Source organism: Oryctolagus cuniculus, chromosome 12 (genome assembly GCF_051225735.1).
Source record: "Oryctolagus cuniculus isolate XC-2025 breed Fujian yellow rabbit chromosome 12, ASM5122573v1, whole genome shotgun sequence".
Classification (NCBI taxonomy): Eukaryota; Metazoa; Chordata; class Mammalia; order Lagomorpha; family Leporidae; genus Oryctolagus; species Oryctolagus cuniculus.
In genome coordinates this window covers 66,722,532-66,744,716 of record NC_142878.1, presented here as the reverse complement: position 1 = coordinate 66,744,716, position 22,185 = coordinate 66,722,532, and the positions used below count along the sequence as shown (strand labels likewise).

Below are 22,185 nucleotides of genomic sequence, written 5' to 3'. Positions count from 1 at the left end.
TTAAAGAATACAGGAGAACATGCAGAAGTTAAATGCAAATACTACACCTTTTAAGGGACTTGAGCATCTGCAGATTTTGGCATCTTCAAGGGCTCTTGGAAACAATTCCCTGAAGATACTGAGGAATGACTGTATTTGTTCTGAATGTCAAGATAGCACTTCTGGGTAATTATTTCTATGTTTATTTATTTTTAAAAATTTATTTATTTATTTGCTTGAAAGACAGAGAAATCTTCTATTCACTGGTTCACTCTCCAAATGACCACAATGGCTAGGGCTGGGCCAGACTGAAACCAGAAGCCAGGAACTCCATCTCGGTGTCTCATGGGTGGCAGGGATCCAAATACTTGAGCCATCCTCTGCTGCTTTCCCAGGTATATTAGCAGGGAGCCAGATTGGAAATGGAACAGTTGGGACCAAACTGGCTCTGCAATATGGCATGCCGGAGGCACAGACAGCAGCTTAGCTCACTGCAGCAGAATGTCTGCTCCAATTTCCATATTAATTTCAATTTCATTTCAAATGAAAGAATTCATCTTGAGTGTCTCTAATAACAGTAGTAGTAACATTTAGTGAGTCTTTATTCTGCACCAGTGCCTGACACTTAATACAGACTTATTTGTTGTGTAAATGCCAGACATTGTGTTAAGTATTTTAAGTGTGTTATCTAATTTAATTCTCACAACAGCTCTTTACTAGTAATCATCTCTTCTTATTAAAAAAAAAAAAAAATGGGGCCGGTGCTGTGGTGCAGTGGATTAACGTCCTGGCCTGAAGTGCCAGCATCCCATATGGGCACCGGTTCTAGTCCCGGCTGCTCCTCTTCCGATCCAGCTCTCTGCTATGGCCTGGGAAAGCAGCAGAGGATGGCCCAAGTCCTTGGGCTCCTGTACGCATGTGGGAGACCCGGGGGAAGTTCCTGGCTTTGGATAGGTGCAGCTCTGGCCGTTGCAGCCAATTGGTGAGTGAACCATCTGATGAAAGACCTCTCTCTCTCTTTCTCTCTCTCTCTGCCTCTCTTTCTCTCTCTGTGTAACCCTGACTTTTAAATAAATAAATAAATCTTTGAAAAAAAAAGATATTAAAAAAAAAGAATAGTGATACAGAGAAGTTTAGAAACTATCCCAGTGCTAGTGCTGTGGTGTAGTGGGTAAAGCTGTAGCCTGCAGTGCTAGCATCCCATATGAGTGCCAGAAGAAATTCCTGGCTCCTTGCTTGGGGTTGATGGAGCTCCAGCTGTTACGGCCATTTGGGGAGTGAACCAGTGGATGGAAGATCTCTGTCTGCCTCACTGTAACTCTGCCTTTCAAATAAATAAATAAATATTAAAAAGAAGAAGAAGCTATCCCAGGATTCAGAGCGAGTAAATGCTGGAGCCAGGTTTTGAATCCAAGCCATCTCTCTCTTTTTTTGCTAACTGTCAGCAAAATAGGCCAATCCTTGTTATAGAACTAAGGGCAGAAATTCGCATGGATTGCAGGATGAGCTAAAACTAGGAGCAAGAAAGTTGTTAGCAACCCAGGTCATGTTATTCCTGTGTTTGTTGTCCGCTTTTCAGACTAGAAGTGGTACCCTTGATAGGCAAAGGGGAAATGCCGACAAATTCATGCAGTAGATCCTTTGATTGGTCCCAACGTCTGACTCCCTTTGGAGGATCCCAGCACTGCCCCTCCTCCCTTTGTGGCCTGGACCAACTGATTCCATTTCTTTGGGCCTCAATTTCCATGTTTATAAAATGAGAAGTATTTTTTTTTGAGATTTAAAAGTATTTATTAGAGTCAGGGACTTCCAGCCAGAGCAGCGTGGATGGGGGCTTCCAAGAGAGGAAAACCCAAAGGGACTGGTGGCAGTCGGCTTTAAGTACAATTTAGAAGAAAAAAAAACTTGACAATCAGATTGGCATTCAGTTACCAGGTGGGGACAAAAAACATCAAAAGACCTCATTTACAGTTTTCCATCCTGTCTGGCCTGCTAAGGGTGGGATAGGTAACTTGTTTTCACAATAAGCTATGAACTTAGGAAGAACTCCCTTGCTATAAATGAGAAGTTTTTTTTAATATTTATTTTATTTGAAAAGCAGAGTTACAGAGAGAGAGAGAGAGAGAGAGAGAGAGAGAGAGAGAGAGATTTCTTCCATCCACTGATTTACTCCCCAAATGGCTACAACAGGCAGAGCTGGGCTGATCTGAAGCCAGGAGCCAGGAGCTTCTTTTGGGTCTCCCACATGGGCACAGGGGCCCAAATACTTGAGCCATCTTCCGCTGCATTAGCAGGGAGCTAGATTGGAAGTAGAGCAGCTGGAACTCAAATTGGCACCCACATGCGATGCCAGCACTGCAAGTGGCAACTTTACCTGCTATACCACAGCACCAGACCCAAAATGAGCTATTTTATCAGAGGACTCCTCATCTACCTTTCACCTCTAAAATTCTGTAATCCTAAGTGAATCTTCTGGGCAGAAGTGCATTAATAATGCAGTTGAATATGTGGGTTTTGGGGGAAAGAATAGGGAAGGGTTGTAAAGAAAACAGAATAAAGGTTTGGTTAGAATCTCAATGTGAACTACTGCTTAGAGCTGATGTCAAGTGAAGACCTTCCAGGAGATATAAATGGGGGATGGAAAAGGCTTCTACTAACATTGATCAGACCAGATCACTTTGAGTGGCATCTCTGTGATTCAGGAGTAATTCTGTGTGTAGCGGAAGTAGCCTCTTGCGTGGTTTAATCTGATTTGTCTTTTCTCAGCTTAGAGTTTTCTATAGGACTTCCACATAGGCCACAGAGAAAGAGCTAAAAAGAAAACACAAATATTTGAGTGACCAGGGTGGGCATTGTGGCACAACAGATTAAGCCACTACTTGGGATGCCCATATCCCATATCAGAGTGCCCATCCGAGTCCTGATTACTCCATTTCCAATCCAGCTCCCTGCTAATGCATCTGAGAAGTAGCAGATGATGGCTCAAGTACTTGGATCCTTGCCACACACATGGGGGACCCAGATAGAGTTCCTGGCTCCTGGCTTCAGACTGGCTCAGGCCCAGCTGTTGAGGCCATTTGGGGAATGAGCAGCAGATGGAAGACATCTCTCTCTCTGCCACTCTGCCTTTCAAATAAATCTTAAAACCAAAACATTTAAATGACCTAATGAGCAAGATATATATCTCCTGGTCTGTTTCCTTATCCCAAAGTTGAAAAGTTTGATTTATGTCATCTCATGGGCTCTGCCCAGCTCTTAACATTTTGCAATTCTGGATAGCTATTCAAAAGCAGTTCTTATTTTCCTGAGTGCTGCATCCTTGTGCGATACCTTTGTCTTCAAGTGTCCTCCCTGTTTATACCTGGCTGCCCAGTTCCTTTTTCCTAGGCCCCCTTTTTTCCTTAATTTCCTCAAATCTAGGGTCGGCATTGTGGCTTAGTAAGTTAAGCTGTCAGCTCTGACGCCGACATCCCATAAGAGGTCCATTTCCAGTCCTGTCTGCTCCACTTCCAATTCATCTCCCTACTAATACTCCTGGGAAAACAGAGGAGGATGGCTCAGGTGCTTGGACTCCTGCACCCACATGGGAGACCTGGATGAAGCTCCTGGGTTCTGCCTGGCCCAGCCCTGGCCATTGAGGCCATTTTGGGGAGTGAGGCAGTGTTTGGAACATAGCTCTGTCCCCCAACCCCCTCTGCCTTTCAAATAAATAATCTTTTTTTTTTTTGACAGGCAGAGTGGACAGTGAAAGAGAGAGACAGAGAGAAAGGTCTTCCTTTGCCATTGGTTCACCCTCCAATGGCCGCCATGGCCAGTGCGCTGCAGCCGGTGCACTGCACTGATCCGAAGCCAGGAGCCAGGTGCCTCTCCTGATCTCCCATGCGGGTGCAGGGCCAAAGGACTTGGGCCATCCTCCACTGCACTCCCGGGCCACAGCAGAGAGCTGACCTGGAAGAGGGGCAACCGGGACAGAATCCGGCGCCCCGGCCGGGACTAGAAACCGGTGTGCCAGCACTGCAGGCGGAGGATTAGCCTATTGAGCCGCGGCGCCGGCCGTCAAATAAATAATCTTAAAACGGTGTTCTTAGATCCTACTTGCTCTTGGCTCCTTTGTACCCTCTTTGTTTTCCTATACTTTTCTGCAGATCCTCAGCTTCTACTCCTGGCTCCCAGATCTCCATCTCCATGTCTGCCCAGTCCTCTTTGTGTTTCTAGCTCCTAACTCAAGCTATCTCCTTGGGTGCCTCTACAGGTCCCCTGGGATCCCCTATCATTGTCCTTCTCACAGCGCACACCCTTCCCCAGAGCCTAGGGATCAGGTATGCTGTGGCTCAGGTGACAAACCTGCTGTCAGGTTACAGGTACTATTTCCTGAAAGAGCAGACCACAGTGTCAGCAGAGCCTCAGGCTGCCTGCAGTGCCCTACCATCACCTGGCTGGCCCACACAAGGTGAGAATAACCAGAACTCACCCGGAAACATGGCTGTGAGCCTTCGGCCCCTGTTGCTGCTGCTGTCCTGTGCAGGTGAGAGGCATAATGAGCAGGGCTGGGGGTGGAGGGAAGGACAGCTGGAATGAGAATTAGGAGTGCAGAGGTTACCCAGTTAGAAGAAAGGGGAAGGAGCAAGCAAGACGGGCAGAAGCTGGAGCAGAGGGAGAAAATGAGGGTTGAAAAAGCAGCCCAACGTCTACTGTGGGTTGATGAGAGCACCCAGCTCACCATCCCCTTGCCTCATCTTTAGACCCAGTCAGGGAACGGTGCCCAGGGGCAGGGCTCAGTTGGGCTCCAGGTTCCTCCCCTTCAGTGATCTCTGGTTTCTCTCCTTGCAGTGACTCTGGCCCCTAATGGATCTCAGTCTCTGGACCGTGGTCTCTCCTTCCTGAAGTCATTGCTCTCCACTCTGGACCAGGCTCCCCAGGACTCCCTCAGCCACTCCAGGATCTCTGCATTCCTGGCCAATATTTCTTCTTCCTTTGAGCTTGGGAGAATGGGAGAGGGTCCTGTAGGGGAGCCTCCACCTCTCCAGCCCCCTGCACTTCGGCTCCATGATTTCCTAGTGATGCTGAGAGGCAGTCCGGACTGGGAGCCGATGCTTGGGCTGCTGGGGGACGTGCTGGCACTGCTGGGACAGGAGCAGACTCCCCGAGATTTCCTGGGGCACCAGGCAGGTGTGCTGGGTGGACTGGTAGAAGTGCTGCTGGGAACCTTAGTTCCTGGGGGGCCCCCTGCCCCAACACGTCCCCCATGCACCCGTGACGGGCCCCCCGATTGTGTCCTGGCTGCTGACTGGTTGCCTTCTCTATTGCTATTGTTAGAAGGCACACGCTGGCAGGCCCTGGTGCAGGTGCAACCTAGTGTGGAACCCACCAATGCCACGGGCCTCGACGGGAGAGAGCCAGCCCCTCACCTTTTGCAGGGTCTGTTGGGTTTGCTTACCCCAGCAGGGGAGCTAGGCTCCGAGGAGGCTCTTTGGGGTGGTCTGCTGCGCACAGTGGGGGCACCCCTCTATGCTGCTTTCCAGGAAGGGCTGCTCCGTGTCACTCACTCCCTGCAGGATGAGGTCTTTTCCATTCTGGGGCAGCCAGAGCCAGATGCAAATGGGCAGTGCCAGGGAGGTGAGTGCTGCCAGGCCTGGGGCTGGGATGTGGCAGGGCAAGAAGGGTGAGCCTGGGGTAGTGCCCTTCCTTACTCTTTCCCTCCTAGGTAACCTTCAACAGCTGCTCTTATGGTAAGTGACAGGGGACCACTTCTGAGGGATTGGGTCTGGGGAATCCAGAGGTGGCACCCTCAAAGCCTCAGCCTCCTGAGTTCAAGAGAAAACTAACAAGAGGAGGGTGGATTAGCGACTTTGGAGGGCAGCTGTCCCAGCCCCATCTCTTCCTAGCCATGCGACTTGGGCAGCTTACATACCCATTCTATGCCTCAGTTTCCCCATCTGTAAAATAAGGATGATAATATTGGCTACCTCAGAGTTACTGTAAGGGATTAAATGAGTTTATATTGTATGTACTTAGTGCAGTACCTGACACATAGTGCTTACTAAATATTAACTAAAAAAGATATGTGTGGGGGAAAAAGACTAAGTGCTTTTGCCCCCCGCTATTTTGGTCCAACAGGACCAGAGCACAGCTGGACATACTCAGTTGCTGGGCAGATTTCCTCATAAGAGGGTGGTGTTTAAGCTACCTAAAAGCACGTGAAGAAATGAGAAACAAGGGGATCGGGTGGACAGCTGGGACTCCAGCTGGGCTTCTCTTTCGTGCCTCAGTGGCACAGACCTTTCTCCCCTCCCCCTCATCTCAGCATTTGAGCCCGTGACACCTGTATCTGGGGCATCTCACTTTTGGAGAAGCCTCTGTTTGCCACACCCTTGCAAGGCTCTGGGCCAGGGTCAGCAGCTTCAGCTGGAAGAAATGTGAACTGACCAGATCCCACCTGCTCCCCTCCCTGTACCCAGGGGTGTCCGGCACAACATTTCCTGGGATGTCCAGGCACTGGGCTTTCTCTCTGGATCGCCTCCTCCGCCCCCTGCCCTGCTCCACTGCCTGAGTGCCGGTGTGCCTCTGCCCAGGGCGTCCCAGCCCTCAGCCCACATCAGACCTCGCCAGCGGAGAGCCATCTCTGTGGAGGCCCTCTGCGAGAACCACTCCGGCCCAGCACCACCCTACAGCATTTCCAACTTCTCCATCCACTTGCTCTGCCAGCACGCCAAGCCTGCCACCCCACAGCCCCCTCCCAGCACCGCTGCCACCTGCCAGACAGCTGTGTGGTATGCAGTCTCGTGGGCCCCAGGGGCCCAAAGCTGGCTACAGGCCTGCCACGACCAGTTTCCCAATCAGTTTCTAGATGTGATCTGTGGCAACCTCTCCTTTTCAGTCCTGTCTGGCCCCAACCGCCGCCTGGTAAAGCGGCTCTGTGCTGGCCTGCTCCCACCCCCCACCAGCTGCCCTGAAGGCCTGCCCCCTGTTCCCGTTACCCCAGAGATGTTCTGGGGTTGCTTCTTAGAGAACGAGACTCTGTGGGCTGAGCGACTGTGTCGGGAGGCAAGTCTGCAGGCCGTGCCCCCCAGCAACCAGGCTTGGATACAGCATGTGTGCCACGGCCCCACCACAGATGCTACTGCTTCCCCGCCCTGCCACATCGGACCCTGTGGGGAGCGCTGTCCAGATGGAGGTGGCTTCCTGGTGATGGTCTGTGCCAATGACACCATGTATGAGGCCCTGGTGCCCTTCTGGCCTTGGCTAGCAGGCCAGTGCAGGATAAGCCGTGGGGGCAATGACACTTGCTTCCTAGAAGGGCTGCTGGGCCCCCTTCTGCCCTCTCTGCCACCACTGGGACCATCTCCACTCTGCCTGACCCCTGCTCCTTTCCTGCTTGGCATGCTGTCCCAGTTGCCACGCTGTCAGTCCTCTGTGCCAGCCCTTGCCCACCCTACACGCCTGCACTATCTCCTGCGCCTGCTGACCTTCCTCTTGGGTCCAGGGGCCGGAGGGGCTGAGGCCCAGGGGACGTTGGGTCGTGCCCTGCTTCTTTCCAGTCTCCCAGACAACTGCTCCTTCTGGGATGCCTTCCGCCCAGAGGGCCGGCGCAGTGTGCTGCGGACAGTCGGGGAGTACTTGGAACAGGAGGAGCAGCCGACTCTGCCAGACTTTGAACCTACCGTCAGCCACAGCTCTGGAATAGGCAAGATGGAGCTGCTGTCCTGCTTCAGCGTGAGTGATCTGCCAGGGTGCAAGCTCCAGGGGAGTTCTTCTAATCTGAGAGGTAGTCATGAGAGTGCAGTGGTTTAAGCACACCACTCCAGCTTCAAACAGGCTTGCAGTCACATCTTAATTCTGTGATCAAACTTGGGCAAGTTACTTAGGCTTTCTGGCAATATTGTTCCCATCTCTCTCCCTTTTAAAGATTTATTTTATTTATCTGAAAGGCAGAGAGAGGGAGGGAGAGAGAGAGAGAGAGAGAGATCGATCTGCTGGTTCACTCGCCAAATGGCTACAATGGCTCATGCTGGGCCAGGCCAAAGCCAGAAGCCAGGAGCTTCCTCATGGTCTCCCACATGGGTGCAGGGGCCTAGAGATTGGGGCCATCTTTCTCTGCTTTCCCAGGAAGCGGAGGCTGGGTTGGAAGTGGAGCAGCCCAGACTCAAAATGGTACCCATATGTGGGATGATGGCATTGCAGGCAGCAGCTTAATCTGTTGTGCCTCAATGCCAGCCCTTCTCTTCCCATCTCTACATTGTGACCAGTGTTTTAGCATGGCTTTAAGGACTATATGAGATCATACATGCTGTGGGCTAGCACAGAACATGATATTTAAATCTACAGTCAGTGTTAACTCATAATTTTCTGGATGCTTTGACTCTTCCCCCTTTTGGTTCTCAAAAGAAAAGGGATCAAATTTAGGGGCCCTACCAAGTGAGAATTGGAGGCTGACAGAATACAGGAAGATAAGGCAGGAATGAGGAAGACCTGGGCGGGACTACAAGTCAGAAGACTTTGGTTCTAGGCTCAACTATGCCAAGTAGTGTGATCTTAGGCAAGTAATTGAATTTAGTTTTTTTTCTAGGCATGCTCTAATCTCTGTGGAGTAAAGTGCTGCTATATGTTATATTCTGTAATCTATCCATCGAGTGCTCATTATGTGCAAGGATATTTAAAGACTCCTCAGGGCCTACTTTCTCAAGTCCTGGGCCCAGTGAAGTGCAATTAGATAGATGCATAGTAATTTGGTTCAGATCTACAAGTGTTTATTGAGTCAACTGTGGACATGTCATGAGAGAAGGCACAGGACAAGTTAGAGACAAGATCCTGCACCTAAAAGAGCTTGTTGCTATCTGAAGAGAAATGCAGACCAGCTTCAGATGAGGCATAAGCAACCCAGACAGTGGAAGTTGGTGCCTGTGGGGGCTGCAGGAGGGACTGAGGAGGCAGCTGTCTTGGCTTCTTGTTTTCTCTCCACCAGCCCGTGCTGTGGGATCTGCTCCAGAGGGAGAAGAGTGTCTGGGCCCTGCAGATTCTAGTGCAGGTAACAGGTGGTGGGGCACACAGGTGGGCTGAGTGACAGCTGGGGTCTGAGGTCCCTGCCCAGTGAGGCCCTAGCTACCATGACCTCCTTTTCCCAGGCATATCTGCACATGCCCCCGGAAAATCTCCAGCAACTTGTGCTTTCCGCAGAGACAGAAGCTGCCCAGGGCTTCCTGACACTCATGCACCGTTCCTGGGCCCAGCTGCAGGTGGGCATAGAGAGAGAGGGAGCCAAGGTGGAGTGGGAATCTGGAGATTAAGCACCTCAGGAACCTAACTTTTGCCTTATTGGGAGGAGGACATCTAGAGGGGGGAGTGGCAAGGCCACTGAGCACCTCCAGAGACAGCATCCATTCCTCTGCCCCACAGGTACCACCATCGGAGGAGCAGGCCCTGGGTCGCCTGACAGCCCTGCTGCTCCAGCGGTACCCACGCCTGACCTCCCAGCTCTTCATTGACCTGTCACCACTCATCCCCTTCTTGGCTGTCTCTGACCTGATGCGCTTCCCACCATCCCTGTTGGCCAATGACAGTGTGTAAGGTTCCACACGCTGCTCCTCGCAGGGTCAGGCCCACCCCATGTCCGTGGAGCAGTCCCTTTCAGATGTCTTTTCCATTGAAACCAAGAAGAATCTCCTCCCTGTTCATGAGAGCAGGGCAATAGAGAGTAAGGGGAAAATGGTTTGGAACAAGGCAGAGAGTTAAGACCCATTTCTCTCTCCAGCCTGGCTGCCATCCGGGATTACAGCCCAGAAATGAGGCCTGAGCAGAAGGAGGCTTTGGCAAAGCGACTGTTGGCCCCTGAGTTGTTTGGGGAAGTGCCTGCCTGGCCCCAGGAGCTGTTGTGGGCAGCCCTGCCCCTTCTCCCCCACCTCCCTCTGGAGAACTTTCTGCAGCTCAGCCCTCACCAGGTATGAGAATCATCCTGTTTACTTGATGGACCCGTCTTCTGCTAGTGGGATGGGAGTCAGTGACATGTGTCCTAGTGTGCCCCCCTGTGCAAATGTCCAACAGTGAGCTGACCCTCCCAATCTCAGATCCAGGCCCTGGAGGACAGCTGGCCAGCAGCAGGTCTCGGGCCAGGGCATGCTCGACACGTGCTACGCAGCCTGGTGAACCAGAGTGTTGAGGATGGCGAGGAGCAGGTGCGCAGGTGAGTGGTTATGGCATCAGTGGCTACAGCCAGAGTGCAAGAGGTAGAGAGGGGCAGGTAGAACTGCCATGATGGGTTGGCACCCTGGCAAGGAAGGGACATGGGAGTAGGCAGTGGCCCCGGGCGGTCTTGGACTCCAGAAGAGAGGCCTCTGTAAGACATCCCTGTCTTAGGACTGGCTTCAGGGACCACACAAAGGCTAACTTCATGACCTCCTTAGGCTTGGGTCCCTTGCTTGTTTTCTGAGCCCTGAAGAGTTGCAGAGCCTGGTGCCCTTGAATGATCCAATGGGGCCAGTAGAACGGGGGCTGCTGGAATGTGCGGCTAATGGGACCCTCAGCCCAGAAGGACGGGTGAGCACCTGGGCACAGCCCTGTAGGACTTCAGGCTTCTCCTGGGTCTATCTGAATGATTTCCACAGCGGTGTCAGCCGAGCTTGAGTAGAGTGGTGCCAGCAGCCTCCCCACCTCTGCCACCTCTACTCCTTCCTCCATGGCTCTTCTTATCTGTTACCACCTCTCCCTGGCCCCACCCTATGTAGCCCACGATAGCTCAAGCACACCCTTTGCCATCTTGAACCTCATCAACTCTGGTCCCGTTCCTGGTCCCAAGCCCTAACCTGCCCAGGCCCTGGGAAATCCAGCTGCAGAGAGATGCCTAAGGATCCTCTGTCTTTCCTCGCCAGTCTCAGACCTCTTTGGTTGCAGGTGGCGTACGAACTTCTGGGGGTGTTGCGCTCATCTGGCGGAGCCGTGCTAAGCCCCCGAGAGCTGCGAGCCTGGGCTCCTCTCTTCCCTCAGCTGGGCCTCCGCTTCCTGCAGGCGCTCTCAGAGCCCCAGCTTCGAGCCATGCTTCCTGCCCTGCAGAGAACCAGTGTCACCCCTGCCCAGGTGGGCCTGTCCCACTCCCAGTGCAGGGGTCCCCTCAAGCCCTCCTTCCCCTGGGGATCACCCAGAGGTGAACCCTGTCCCCAGCACGTCACCCTCATTGCCTTTCCCCAGCTGGGGAAGGACTTTGAGGCAGGCCGATTACTGAGGGTGTTGAAAGGGGGCTGGAAGTTTTGGAGGGGCTGGCCCTAGGGACCTGCTTAGGACTTGGCTGCTGGGAGCTGAAAGCTGTTATTTCTTGTCCCATCCCAACCCAGGCTGTCCTATTGCTTGGCCGGCTCCTCCCTAGGCACGATGTGAGTAGCAGCAGATGTCGCCTGGAGGTCTCTGTCCCTGTTTTTCTTGGCTCCTGTATCAGCTCTTGCCTTCCTTTCGTCTCACCTCATCCCTGTCGCCTTTGCTGCCTTGTGATGTCTTCCCCATCACTCTGCCCTTCTTCAGCCCTCCCATCTCTCTTGTTCCTCAGCTGTCCCTGGAGGAACTCTGCTCCTTGCACTCTCTGCTGCCAGGCCTCAGTCCCCAGACACTCCAGGCCATCCCCAGACGAGTTCTGGTTGGCGCCTGTTCCTGCCTGGCCCCGGAACTGTCGCGTCTCTCAGCCTGCCAGACTGCAGCACTGCTTCAGACCTTCCGGGTATGAGCAGGAGGGGAGGGGGAGGCACTCAGGGTTGTGGGCTCTGCTGGGGAGGAGGGCATCTTCCTGTAGCCAGGGAAGTCGTCTCAAATCTCCCCCCTCCCTTGCATACTCACATACTTCCCCAATTCTTTTTTTAAAGATTTATTTATTTATTTGAAAGGCAGAATGACTGGGGGATGGGGTGGGTAGGGAAGAGATCTTCCATCCACTGGTTTACTCCCTAGATGGCTGCAATGGCCAGGGCTGGTCTAGGCCAAACCCAGGAGCCGGGAACTCCATTCTGATCTCCCACATGGGTGCGGGAGCCCAAGTCCTTGGACCATCGTCTACTCCTCCAGGTGTATTAGCAGGGAGCTGGATTGGAAGTGGAGCAGCTGGGGCTCAAATTGGAGCTCACATGGGGTGCCGGTGTGGCAGGCACAGCTTAACTTACTGAACCCCCTCTCCCCCAATTCTCATGCAGGTGAAAGATGGCGTTAAAAACGCGGGTACAACAGGTGCTGGTGCAGGTGCAGCCGTGTGTGTCCCTGGTCAGGTATGTGTGAGGCTGAGCTCCTCTCCATGTTCCGGGGCAGTTTCCTGTGGCTGGTGCTGTTTCACCCCCACCCGTACCCACAGTGAATTCAGGTTAGCTCTGTACCCATCTGATAGTAACAGCTCTCCCCAGTTCCAGGTGCAGGACAACGTCACCCACACTGTCCTAGAATGTCAAAGCCAGGAGAGCCTGGCTCCCCCAAGCTCAGGGAAGCTGAGGGACGTGTTCCTCAGGTGTGTAACCAGCAGCAAGTCTAGGCCACAAGAGCCTTAAGTGTGAGGCTCTGCTTATTCCTTGCTATGGTGGCAAATGCTGTTCTGCCTCGTCCTAGTGTTGGTCCCTTTCTGGCCCCTTGGTTCCCTTTCTCGAAGGGCTGAGTCTAGACCATCTTTCCTATTACTCCTCCACATATCCATCACTGCCAGCAGCCCATCCCCACCACCTGGCCAGACTGCCTGCTTCCTCTGCTCCCATTAAAACTGCTACAGCTGGACTCTGCAGCGCTTCTGGCAAACCGAAGGCGCTACCGGGAGCTGCCCTGGGCCGAGCAGCAGGTAACCCTCCCCACTTAACCTCAGAACCCACTCTCCATCCCCCCATCTCTCTCTGCCTCTCTCTCTGCCTCTGTCTCTGTCTCTCTCTCTCTCTGTGTCTCTCTGTCTCTCTCTGTCTCTATCACCTCCATTTGGCAGCACATCCCTAGCATCCCTTAGTGAGTGAATTGCTTTGTTCTTTTTCCCTCTCTCTGGGAAGAGTGTGAGGCTGTTGGCAGCCATGGAGCAGAGGCAGGACTGAGTCCAGGGCATCATGGGTCCTTGGGGGATATTTCTGCTGTAAAGTGCCTTCTCCTTCTCTCTCTTGAAGGCCCAGTTTCTCTGGAAGAAGATGCAAGTGCCCACCAACCTGACCCTTAGAAGTCTGCAGTGAGTAACTTGTGTGGAGCCATGAGTTTTATTCAACTGACATTTTCTGAATGCTTGTTAGATGCCAGGTGCTTTGGGAGGTACATTGGGAAACACAGGGATGAGCGATATACAGTCCCAGCCTGGTGGGTGTGCTCCTGGTGGCTCCTCCCCTTGTCCTCCCCTCCTCCCCTGTGCCACGCTTACCCTGACTACAGCTAAGGTGCTGAGAACACCTGGATTCAGGTCCCAGGCCTGCCACCTCCTTATGCTCTTGGGAGAGTCAGGTGAGCTCTCTAAATTTCAGTTATCTCTTCTGTAGAATAGGAAATAAAATGGTATCTACCGCATCAGTAGTTATCCTGAAGATTAAATAAGCCACGGAAGATGTGTAACACAGGGCCTGGCCCCTGGTAAACCCCCAGTAGACACTGGCTGTTATTAATTTAATTCAAGGTGACTTCAGAGCCACTGGCCAAGCAAGAATAAACAGGAATAAGTAGGTGTCACCTTACCTACACCCGCAGAAAAGGCACCTGAAGATGTGGCGTCAGTCTCGGTTTACCTTTCCTCTGGCAGAGTGGGGTTGGGCATGTCACCTGGCCTCTGTAAATCTTGATTTTCTTCTCTGACCAACAGTGATGATGTTATAGGAAGCCAGTGAGAACGTCTATGTAAAAATATTTCTCAAACTATAAACTCCCATAACTGAACCAAGTACTTGTGTTAAGAGCGCTGATGTCAGTGAGCAGATGGGTGTGGCAGGTGTTGAATGAGCACTTACCCACCCACTTAACCACAGGGCTCTGGGAAACCTGGCAGGGGGCATGTCCTGTGAGTTTCTGCAGCAGATCAACTCCATGGCAGACTTCCTGGAAGTGGTACACATGCTCTATCAACTATCTACTGGGGTTCGAGGGAGCCTGGTGAGAGGGGGAACTTGGACATTAGCGGGAGGAGGGAGGCTGGCACTCTGGGTGTAGAAGCCAGCTGCCATGGTTCCAACCCTGCTCCCCCACCCTGTCTCACAGAGGGCCTGTATCTGGACAGACCTGCAGCGCAGAATGACAATGCCAGAGCCAGAGTTGACAACCCTGGGGCCAGAACTGAGTGGACTGGACACCAGATTACTTCTGGACTCACCGTAAGTGATATGGCTTGAGATCCTGGGTCCTCAGAAAACTCAACTCGAAGTGGAAGATCTGTCCTTAGGCAATGTCCTGGAGGAGATGGCTTTCTGTCATATGGCTCCTTGACATCACTTACAGCCAAGAGCACAGGGTTCTGTTCAGAGCTGCTCTGTGTATTAGCTGACTACCAGAACAAGGAACCAGCAGGGGACAACTGAGGGTGGCACTGTGTTGTGGCCTGCCAGGTAATCTTAACACTTGTATAACTCTGGGCACATTAATAGTGTATCTGAAATGAGGGGGTCAGTAGTCAAACTCTGCCTCATGACTTGTATTCTTTTTTTTTTTTTTTTTTTTGACAGGCAGAGTGGACAGTGAAAGAGAGAGACAGAGAGAAAGGTCTTCCTTTGCCGTTGGTTCACCCTCCAATGGCCGCCTCAGCCAGCACGCTGCGGCCGGCGCACCGCGCTGATCCGATGGCAGGAGCCAGGTACTTATCCTGGTCTCCCATGGGGTGCAGGGCCCAAGCACTTGGGCCATCCTCCACTGCACTCCCTGGCCACAGCAGAGAGCTGGCCTGGAAGAGGGGCAACCGGGACAGAATCCGGCGCCCCGACCGGGACTAGAACCCGGTGTACCGGCGCCGCAAGGTGGAGAATTAGCCTAGTGAGCCGCGGCGCCGGCTGGTTTGTATTCTATTTAAGGTCCTGTTTCTCAATGTGTTCAGAGGACTAAAGAGAAAAATACATGAAACGTGATAAATGCCTTCAAATACCTGAAGAGCTAGCAAGTAGAAAATAGATAAGCATATATCTGCCTGGTTGGTCAATTCTAGGATTAATGAATTAAAATCAGATTTCTGTATAATATACAGAAAATTGAGGTAGTAAGTTCCTGGTCATTGGAACTATTCAAGCCTAGGCTAAATGGTCCAATGGCAGGATAGTTTTATTTTTATTTATTTCAAAGGCAGAATGACACACAAAGGGACACACACACACACACACACTGAAAGAGAAAGAGATCTTCTATCCTCTGGTTTACTCCCCAAATGGCCAAAAGGGTCAGGGCTGGGTCAGGCCTCAGCTAGGACCCTGGAACTGTGTTCAGGTATTCCACATGGGTGGCAGGGGCCCAAGTACTTGAGTCATCTTCTGTTGCTTTTCCCAGGAGCATCAGCAGGGACCTGGATCTGGAGCAGAGCAGCCAGGACTTGAACCATATACTCATACGGGATGCTGTAGTCACACCAGTGGCTTAAACCCTGTACCACAACACTGGCCCTCCATGGCAGGACTCTAACTGAGCAGTCCAAGTACGAGCTTAGGGGAAGGGAATCATAGGCAGAGATCCCAGGAGTTTATGAGTATCTCATTCGTTTGCTTCTTGTCCTATTTCATCCCCATCCCCACCCCTTGCCAAGTGGTACAGTCCTGTGGATGTGCTGATGGTAAAGGCAGTGACTCCATCCTTGCATTTTCATAGGTCTTCATAAAGATTTCAGATCTTGTACAACTTGGTCTAGTTCCAGAATTGGCAACCTTATATAGAGACAGGATGTAACTTCTGATTTCTGGGGAAGAGAGCTCTTTTGTTCTCATTTTAAAAATGTGATTCAAATATGTTTAAATTTACTGTTTCTCAGAGATAATTTAGAACCCCAGGGCTTGGGGGAGGTGAGAGATGTTGGACCATGAGTCAGAAAACATGAATTCCTCATTTGTGGAAAAGGGATAAGAACACAAAATATGTCTTACCCCCAGGTCTTGTTATAAGTACCCATTGAGAAAACACCTAAAAGAACTTTGTGACCTGCACTGCACTATTCAAAGAAGGGACCTCCTCACAAAGAGAGGAAGGGTGGTCCCGAAGAAACAATAGGAATTGGCAGTAAGACTCCACCTTTTGATCTCAGTGAACCTTAGCTTTTAAATCTATAAAATAGGGGGCCAATGTCGTGGCACAGTGGATTAAGCTGCCACCTGTGGTGCCAGTATCTCATATTACAGTGCTGGTTTCAGGTCCCAGCTGCTCCAATTCTAAACTGGCTCTCTGCTAATGCTTCTAGGAAAGCAACTGAAGATGGAGCACTTAGGCCCCTGCACCCACATGGGAGACCTGGAAGAGGCTCCTGGCTCCTGGCTTCAGATCGGCTCAGCTCTGGCTGTTGTGGCCACTTGGGGAGTGAACCAGCAGATGGAAGACCTCTCTCTTTCTGTATCTCCCTCTCTCTCTCTGTAGCACTGCCTCTCAAGTAAATAAAAATATTAAAAAAAAAAACTTTAATTTTTGAAGAGCAGAGACAGAAAAAGAGAGACAGAGATAGACCCATATTCTTAAATGATGAAAACAGAACTGACCTAGGCCAAAGCCAGGAACCCACAACCAGATCCATATCTCCCACCACTTGGGGGTCAGGGACCCAAGTATGTGAGTCATTTCCTATTGCATCCCAGGATGCATATTAGCAGGGAGCTGGAAACAGCAGTGGAGTCAAGACTCCAACCCAGGCTCTCCAATATAGGATACTGATGTCTCAAGTGGTGTCTTAACTGCTGTGCCAGACACATGGCCCAAAACTGGGAAACATTTATTGATAGCTAATATTGGAGGACTTTGAGTCCATTTAATCAGGTGTGATTTTCTTTTCAGGAAGACTAAAAGCACATCACTCTTTGTTTTCTTCCTTCAAGCAAACGGTGACAACTGTCTTTGCAGCTGTTTAATATCAGTTCCTGACCAGCAGCACAGGGTTTTGTCTGGTTTTGCATCTTACCTAGGGAATGAGAGATTTACTGGTCCCTTCTCAACTTGGCTCAGTTCTGATGGAGTGACCCTGTTATCAAATTGCTACCATAGGATCCAGCTGCTGGATAGACTCTCCAATGAATCCATTATGCTGATGGTGGAGCTGGTACAAGGAGCTCCAGACCAACTGCTGGCACTGACCCCACCCCACCAGGCAGCCCTGGCAGAGAAAGCACTACAAAACCTGGTAAGAGTTCACCCTACCAGACTCCAACCTGCTGCCCTGGGCAATTCTTGCCTCTCAAACAACACTCTCTGTCTTCTAAGCTCAACCCCCCACCTCTTGTTTCCAAACAGGTTCCTGTCTATAAGGCTATAACCCCTAGATCTGCCTCTAGGTTTTATTCCTTGATAACCTGTTTCTTATTTCTCTTATCTCTGGTCCATACCCCCTGGAGTCAAGAAAATCCCTGAATTCCACCTTTTGGTCTTTCTGCCTACTTCCAACGAGGCTCATTTAATAAAGTGAACAGGGCCCGGCCTTGTGGCATAGCAAGTAAAGCTGCTGCTTGCAATGCTGGCTTCCCATATGGGCACCAGTTGGTGTACCAGCTGTTCCACCTCTGATATAGCTCCCTGGTAATGTCCTGAGAAAAGCAGCAGAAGAAGGCCCAAATGCTGGGGCCCTGCTACCTATGTGGGAGACCTGGATGAAGCTCCTGGCTCCTGGCTTCAGCCTGGCCCATCCCTGGCTATTGGAGCCATTTGGAGAGTAAACCAGTAGATGGAAGATTTCTCTCTGTGTGTCTCTCCCTCTATCTCTCTATGTAAATCAAATAAATAGTAAATCTTTTTTTTTTTTTTTAAAGTGAACGAAGGTAGCATCAAAAGGAGCTGAGTTGGGAACGGGAGGTAGGGAAGGTAAAAGGGCTTGGTCTCTTGATGAAAGAATCTGACACTTTGGGTCAGAGGTGCATTGTCAAAGGCTTGATGCCCTTCTCCAGGCTCCAAAGGAGACCCCAGTCTCAGGGGAAGTACTGGAGACATTGGGCCCCTTGGTCGGATTCCTGGGGACAGAGAGCACACGACGGATCCCCCTACCAATCCTGCTGTCCCGGCTCAGTCAGCTGCAGGGCTTCTGCTTAGGAGAGACGTTTGCCACAGAGCTGGGATGGCTGTTGTTGCAGGAGCCTGTTCTTGGGTATGGACCTTTGAGAACTTCACATGCTGACTCACCCAGCCCCTCAACCGCCATCATCAGAAACAGCCCATTCTGTGTGCTTAAGGTCCCCTGGAGCCCTGATGCCCCAGTCCTAGCATGTGCTCTTTTCCCTTTCTCCTCATAGTTCCCTCTGCTCCCCAGCCCATGATATTCTTCCTGTCCTCCAGGAAACCAGAATTGTGGAGCCAGGATGAAGTAGAGCAAGCTGGACGTCTAGTATTCACCTTGTCTACTGAGGCTATTTCATTGATCCCCAGGGTGAGGTGAAGGAACAAGGAAAGGAGTAAACGCATAGAGGGGACTGGTGAGCTGGTTATGGGGACCTAAGGCCAAGGAGGTTGAGGGCAAAGGGTGTATAGAATGGATCCATGGAAGACTGCTGAACACAGGTAGTGCTTGGGCATTACAGCTGCAGTAGCTGGCCCTGACCTTGTCCAAGTCTCCCCACCCTCCTTCCTTCTCCTTTCTCATGCAGGAGGCATTGGGCCCAGAGACTTTGGAGCGACTTCTAGAAAAGCAACAGAGCTGGGAGCAGAGCAGAGTTGGACAGCTGTGTGGAAGTCCACACCTTGCTCCCAAGAAAGCAGCCCTGGTAGCTGGGATTGTACGGCCAGCTGCTGAGGATCTCCCAGGTGAAACTACCCAAATACTCAAATGTCCAGCAAAAGCATATCAAACTATGCAGTCAGAAGCTAGGTACACTGTGCCCTTTGAGCAGATTTGCAAATCTTCGGCTCTTTGGGCTTTGTTCTTCTAATCTATAAAGCAAAGGGGTTAGAGGGATAATCTTCAAGATCTCTTCTAATTCAAGAGTTCTATAACTCTAAGAGTTTGTAATCCATTCAGTTTCCATCCTAGGACTCCAATTTCCTTGTTTTCTTATTCCTGTTAATAGCTGCCTCAGCTCTGTCTAGCCTAAGGGTGGAGCTTTTTGCTGGGGAGATCCCTATAAGGAAGAAGACAGCATGGGGCTAAGGACGACTTGTGTGGGTTAAAATCAATACCTGAGCAACCTCTGTAGTCTTCTATAAAATAAGAGGCTTGTCTTCTCCAAGTATTTCTTGTCCTACCCTTTGAGCACTATAAATCTCACTGTATTTCTTAGCTCATACTACTCACACTGTCCCTTCCTCCACAGGTTAGATGAAACCTTCCATCAGAAGATATCTCTCTATGCATATTTTGACATTATATTGACCCTCTGGCTCTGCTTTCCACTTTCAGAACCTGTGCCAAATTGTGCAGATGTGCGGGGGACCTTCCCAGCTGCCTGGTCTGCAACCCAGATTGAAGAGATGGAGCTCTCAGACTTCGAGGACTGCCTGGCACTATTTGCAGGAGACCCAGGACTTGGGCCTGAGGAACTACGGGCAGCCATGGGCAAGGCAAAGCAGGTTAGGAATGGAGAGGTCAACTGGGGTTGGAGGTGGAAAAAATATGAAGAAATAGGTTGAGTGGGATATGGGACTCACGAGAAGAAGAAGTTGAGTAGGTGGTGGGGGGAAGGAGATAAAATGATTAGAGGGTCTGGATCACAGATGTGAGGTCAGAAAGGGTCAATATTGAGAAAAAGGAGCTACTACAACAGATAGAGAGACTAGAACAGGGGTTATCAAATTTTAATAGGTATCAGAATCATCTGGGTTGCAAGCTTTTTAAATGTTGATGTCAGAGTCTCTTGCTGGACTGAGTAAAAATCTCTGCGGATGGAGTCTGGGCATCTGGATTTTAACAGCCATCTCAGTGAGTCTGGTGCACAAGAAAGTTTAGAATTCATGGACTAGAGTTTGCTTTTCTTTCCTTCTGAGACTCTAGGGTCCTTCCCTAACACCTTAGTTATGTTATGGTTGAGAAACTAAAGAAAAAGTGAGTGATTTGCTTAGTTGCACAGCTAAGGTCAGAGGGAGCAAAAGTCCCAGCATTCTGACTCCCAGTCCAGTGCTTTTTCCACTCACATTGTTCCTCTCTTCCTCCTTAGTTGTGGGGTCCTCCCCGGGGATTCCGCCCTGAGCAGATCCTGCAGCTGAGTAGGCTCTTAATAGGTCTAGGAGAGCGGGAACTGCAGGAGCTCAACCTGGTGGACTGGGGAGTGCTGAGCACCCTGGGGCAGATAGATGGCTGGAGCTCCATCCAGGTAACACCTTCCCTCCTCCCTACCACTGCCCAAGCATTCATCCCACAGACCCAGTCCTCCAGGTCTGCAAAAGCCCAAGGAATTTTTCCCTGTGATGCTGCCTGGCCATTCTATCACTTTCTTTAATACCCCATACTAGTGACTTTAGGGGCTCTGATTTGTTTGTGCTGAGCCCCACTGGACGCAAAATGCCATTTCCTGCATCTTTTCCCTGTGGCCTCCTCTTTTCAGTCTTTTCTTTTTTGGGGTACTCAACCCTCTCCATAGCTTTATTAGCTATTTTATTAAGATCTCATCTTAATAGTAAAATAAAACAACCCACTAGCACCTATCGCTTCTCCACTCATTAATTCCCCATGACTTCCCTCCTTATCCTGTGCCACTGATCTCCCACCCAGCTCCGGGTTGTGGTCTCCAGTTTCCTACGGCAGAGTGGTCGGCATGTAAGCCATCTGGACTTCATTCACCTGACAGCGCTCGGTTACACACTCTGTGGACTTCGGCCAGAAGAGCTACAGCACATCAGCAGCTGGGAATTTAGGTCATCTACTGAGGGTGTTGTATGCTTGTGTGTGTAGGGGGTGGTTCTGAGATGATGCCAGGTTTTCTAGGGTTAGGAAGGATCATGAGGGAGTGGTCCTATGGAAGAAGGGGACTGATTTACAGCCACCTCTTCCCTGTCTCATGACCATGGCCCCTGTCATTGGAGCTGAATTCTTCTTTCCTTCCCACTCTTCTACAGCCAAGCAGCTCTCTTCCTGGGCAACCTGCGTCTCCAGTGCTCAGAGGAACAATTGGAGGTTCTGGCCCACCTCCTGGTGCTGCCCGGTGGCTTTGGCCCAGTCAGTAACTGGGGCCCTGAGATCTTCACTGAAATTGGCACAATAGCAGGTAGCAAGCCTGGGTCACTGATGGTGCTACTTGTCAGGGTTTAGTTTCCATGTACCAATGCTCTGGGTGGAGGACTGCCTTGGAATTCTTAAGGTGAGGGTCTGAGGAGGTGTTGAGGTAAAGGGCTGGAGATATGTTGGGGAAGGCCGATGGCGGGCACTTTGAAGGTAGTTAGAACAGAAAGTCCACAGGTTTGAAGAGAAAAGGCTAGAAAAGACCACGTTTGGTTGCCTATCTCACTTGCTTCTACAGCTGGGATCCCAGATCTGGCGCTCTCAGCACTGCTTCGAGGACAGATCCAGGGCCTTACTCCTCTTGCCATTTCTGTCATCCCTCCTCCGAAATTTGCTGTAAGTCTTGGTGGACTGGGGTCTGGGGTGACCACAGGAGGCCAGGGCCCAACAGGGATCATATGGATGCACTGACTCTGGCCCACATCCCCAGGTGGTGTTCAGCCCCACTCAGCTGTCTAGTCTCACCAATGTTCAGGCTACGGCTGTCACTCCTGAGCAAATGGCCCTTCTGAGTCCTGAGCAGCGACAAGCAGTTATATGGGCCCAATATGAGGGAAAGGAGATCCCAGAACAGCAGGGTGAGTTCAGTTTGACCCTTCCTGTCCTGACCTAGAATCTGACCTCCTACTCATACCTCCTAAGAGATCCCTCTGGAGACGGGGTCCACAGGCAGAGAGCTAGTTTGCAAGTATCAATGGCTCCTAGGGAGCAGAGTTGTGATAGTCCTTCCATTCTTTTCTCATTATAGGTCGAAACACAGCCAGGGGCCTCCAGGACTGGTTACAAGCCTCCTGGGCCCTGTCATTGACCATCAGCTTCCTTGGCCACCTACTCTGAGCCTGTGTCTACAGCCTGGGGAGATTGTTGGGAGGGAAACCTCATGTCATAATGAATAAAGTACAAATGGAAGTGAATCCTAATCATTCTCA

General features: G+C 51.1%; 1 protein-coding gene across 13 annotated transcripts; it reads left to right on the top strand.

The window, feature by feature from the left end:
* Nucleotides 1–5: 5 nt before the first annotated feature.
* STRC (stereocilin) lies at nucleotides 6–22,170 on the top strand. Of its 13 annotated transcripts, none has more exons than XM_051821744.3 (30): nucleotides 7–165; nucleotides 4,334–4,504; nucleotides 4,810–5,595; nucleotides 5,684–5,708; nucleotides 6,438–7,692; nucleotides 8,942–9,004; nucleotides 9,102–9,212; nucleotides 9,373–9,539; nucleotides 9,728–9,914; nucleotides 10,041–10,156; nucleotides 10,377–10,509; nucleotides 10,864–11,046; nucleotides 11,301–11,339; nucleotides 11,510–11,677; nucleotides 12,144–12,215; nucleotides 12,644–12,769; nucleotides 13,080–13,138; nucleotides 13,920–14,043; nucleotides 14,149–14,261; nucleotides 17,107–17,242; nucleotides 18,000–18,196; nucleotides 18,385–18,475; nucleotides 18,693–18,849; nucleotides 19,442–19,611; nucleotides 20,196–20,351; nucleotides 20,750–20,892; nucleotides 21,094–21,242; nucleotides 21,495–21,592; nucleotides 21,687–21,834; nucleotides 22,005–22,170. In XM_051821744.3, exons 1-30 carry the CDS (start codon nucleotides 126–128, stop codon nucleotides 22,091–22,093), a joined length of 5,472 nt encoding a protein of 1,823 aa, XP_051677704.2. In that variant the 5' UTR covers nucleotides 7–125; the 3' UTR covers nucleotides 22,094–22,170.
* The last annotated feature ends 15 nt before the right edge of the window (nucleotides 22,171–22,185 follow it).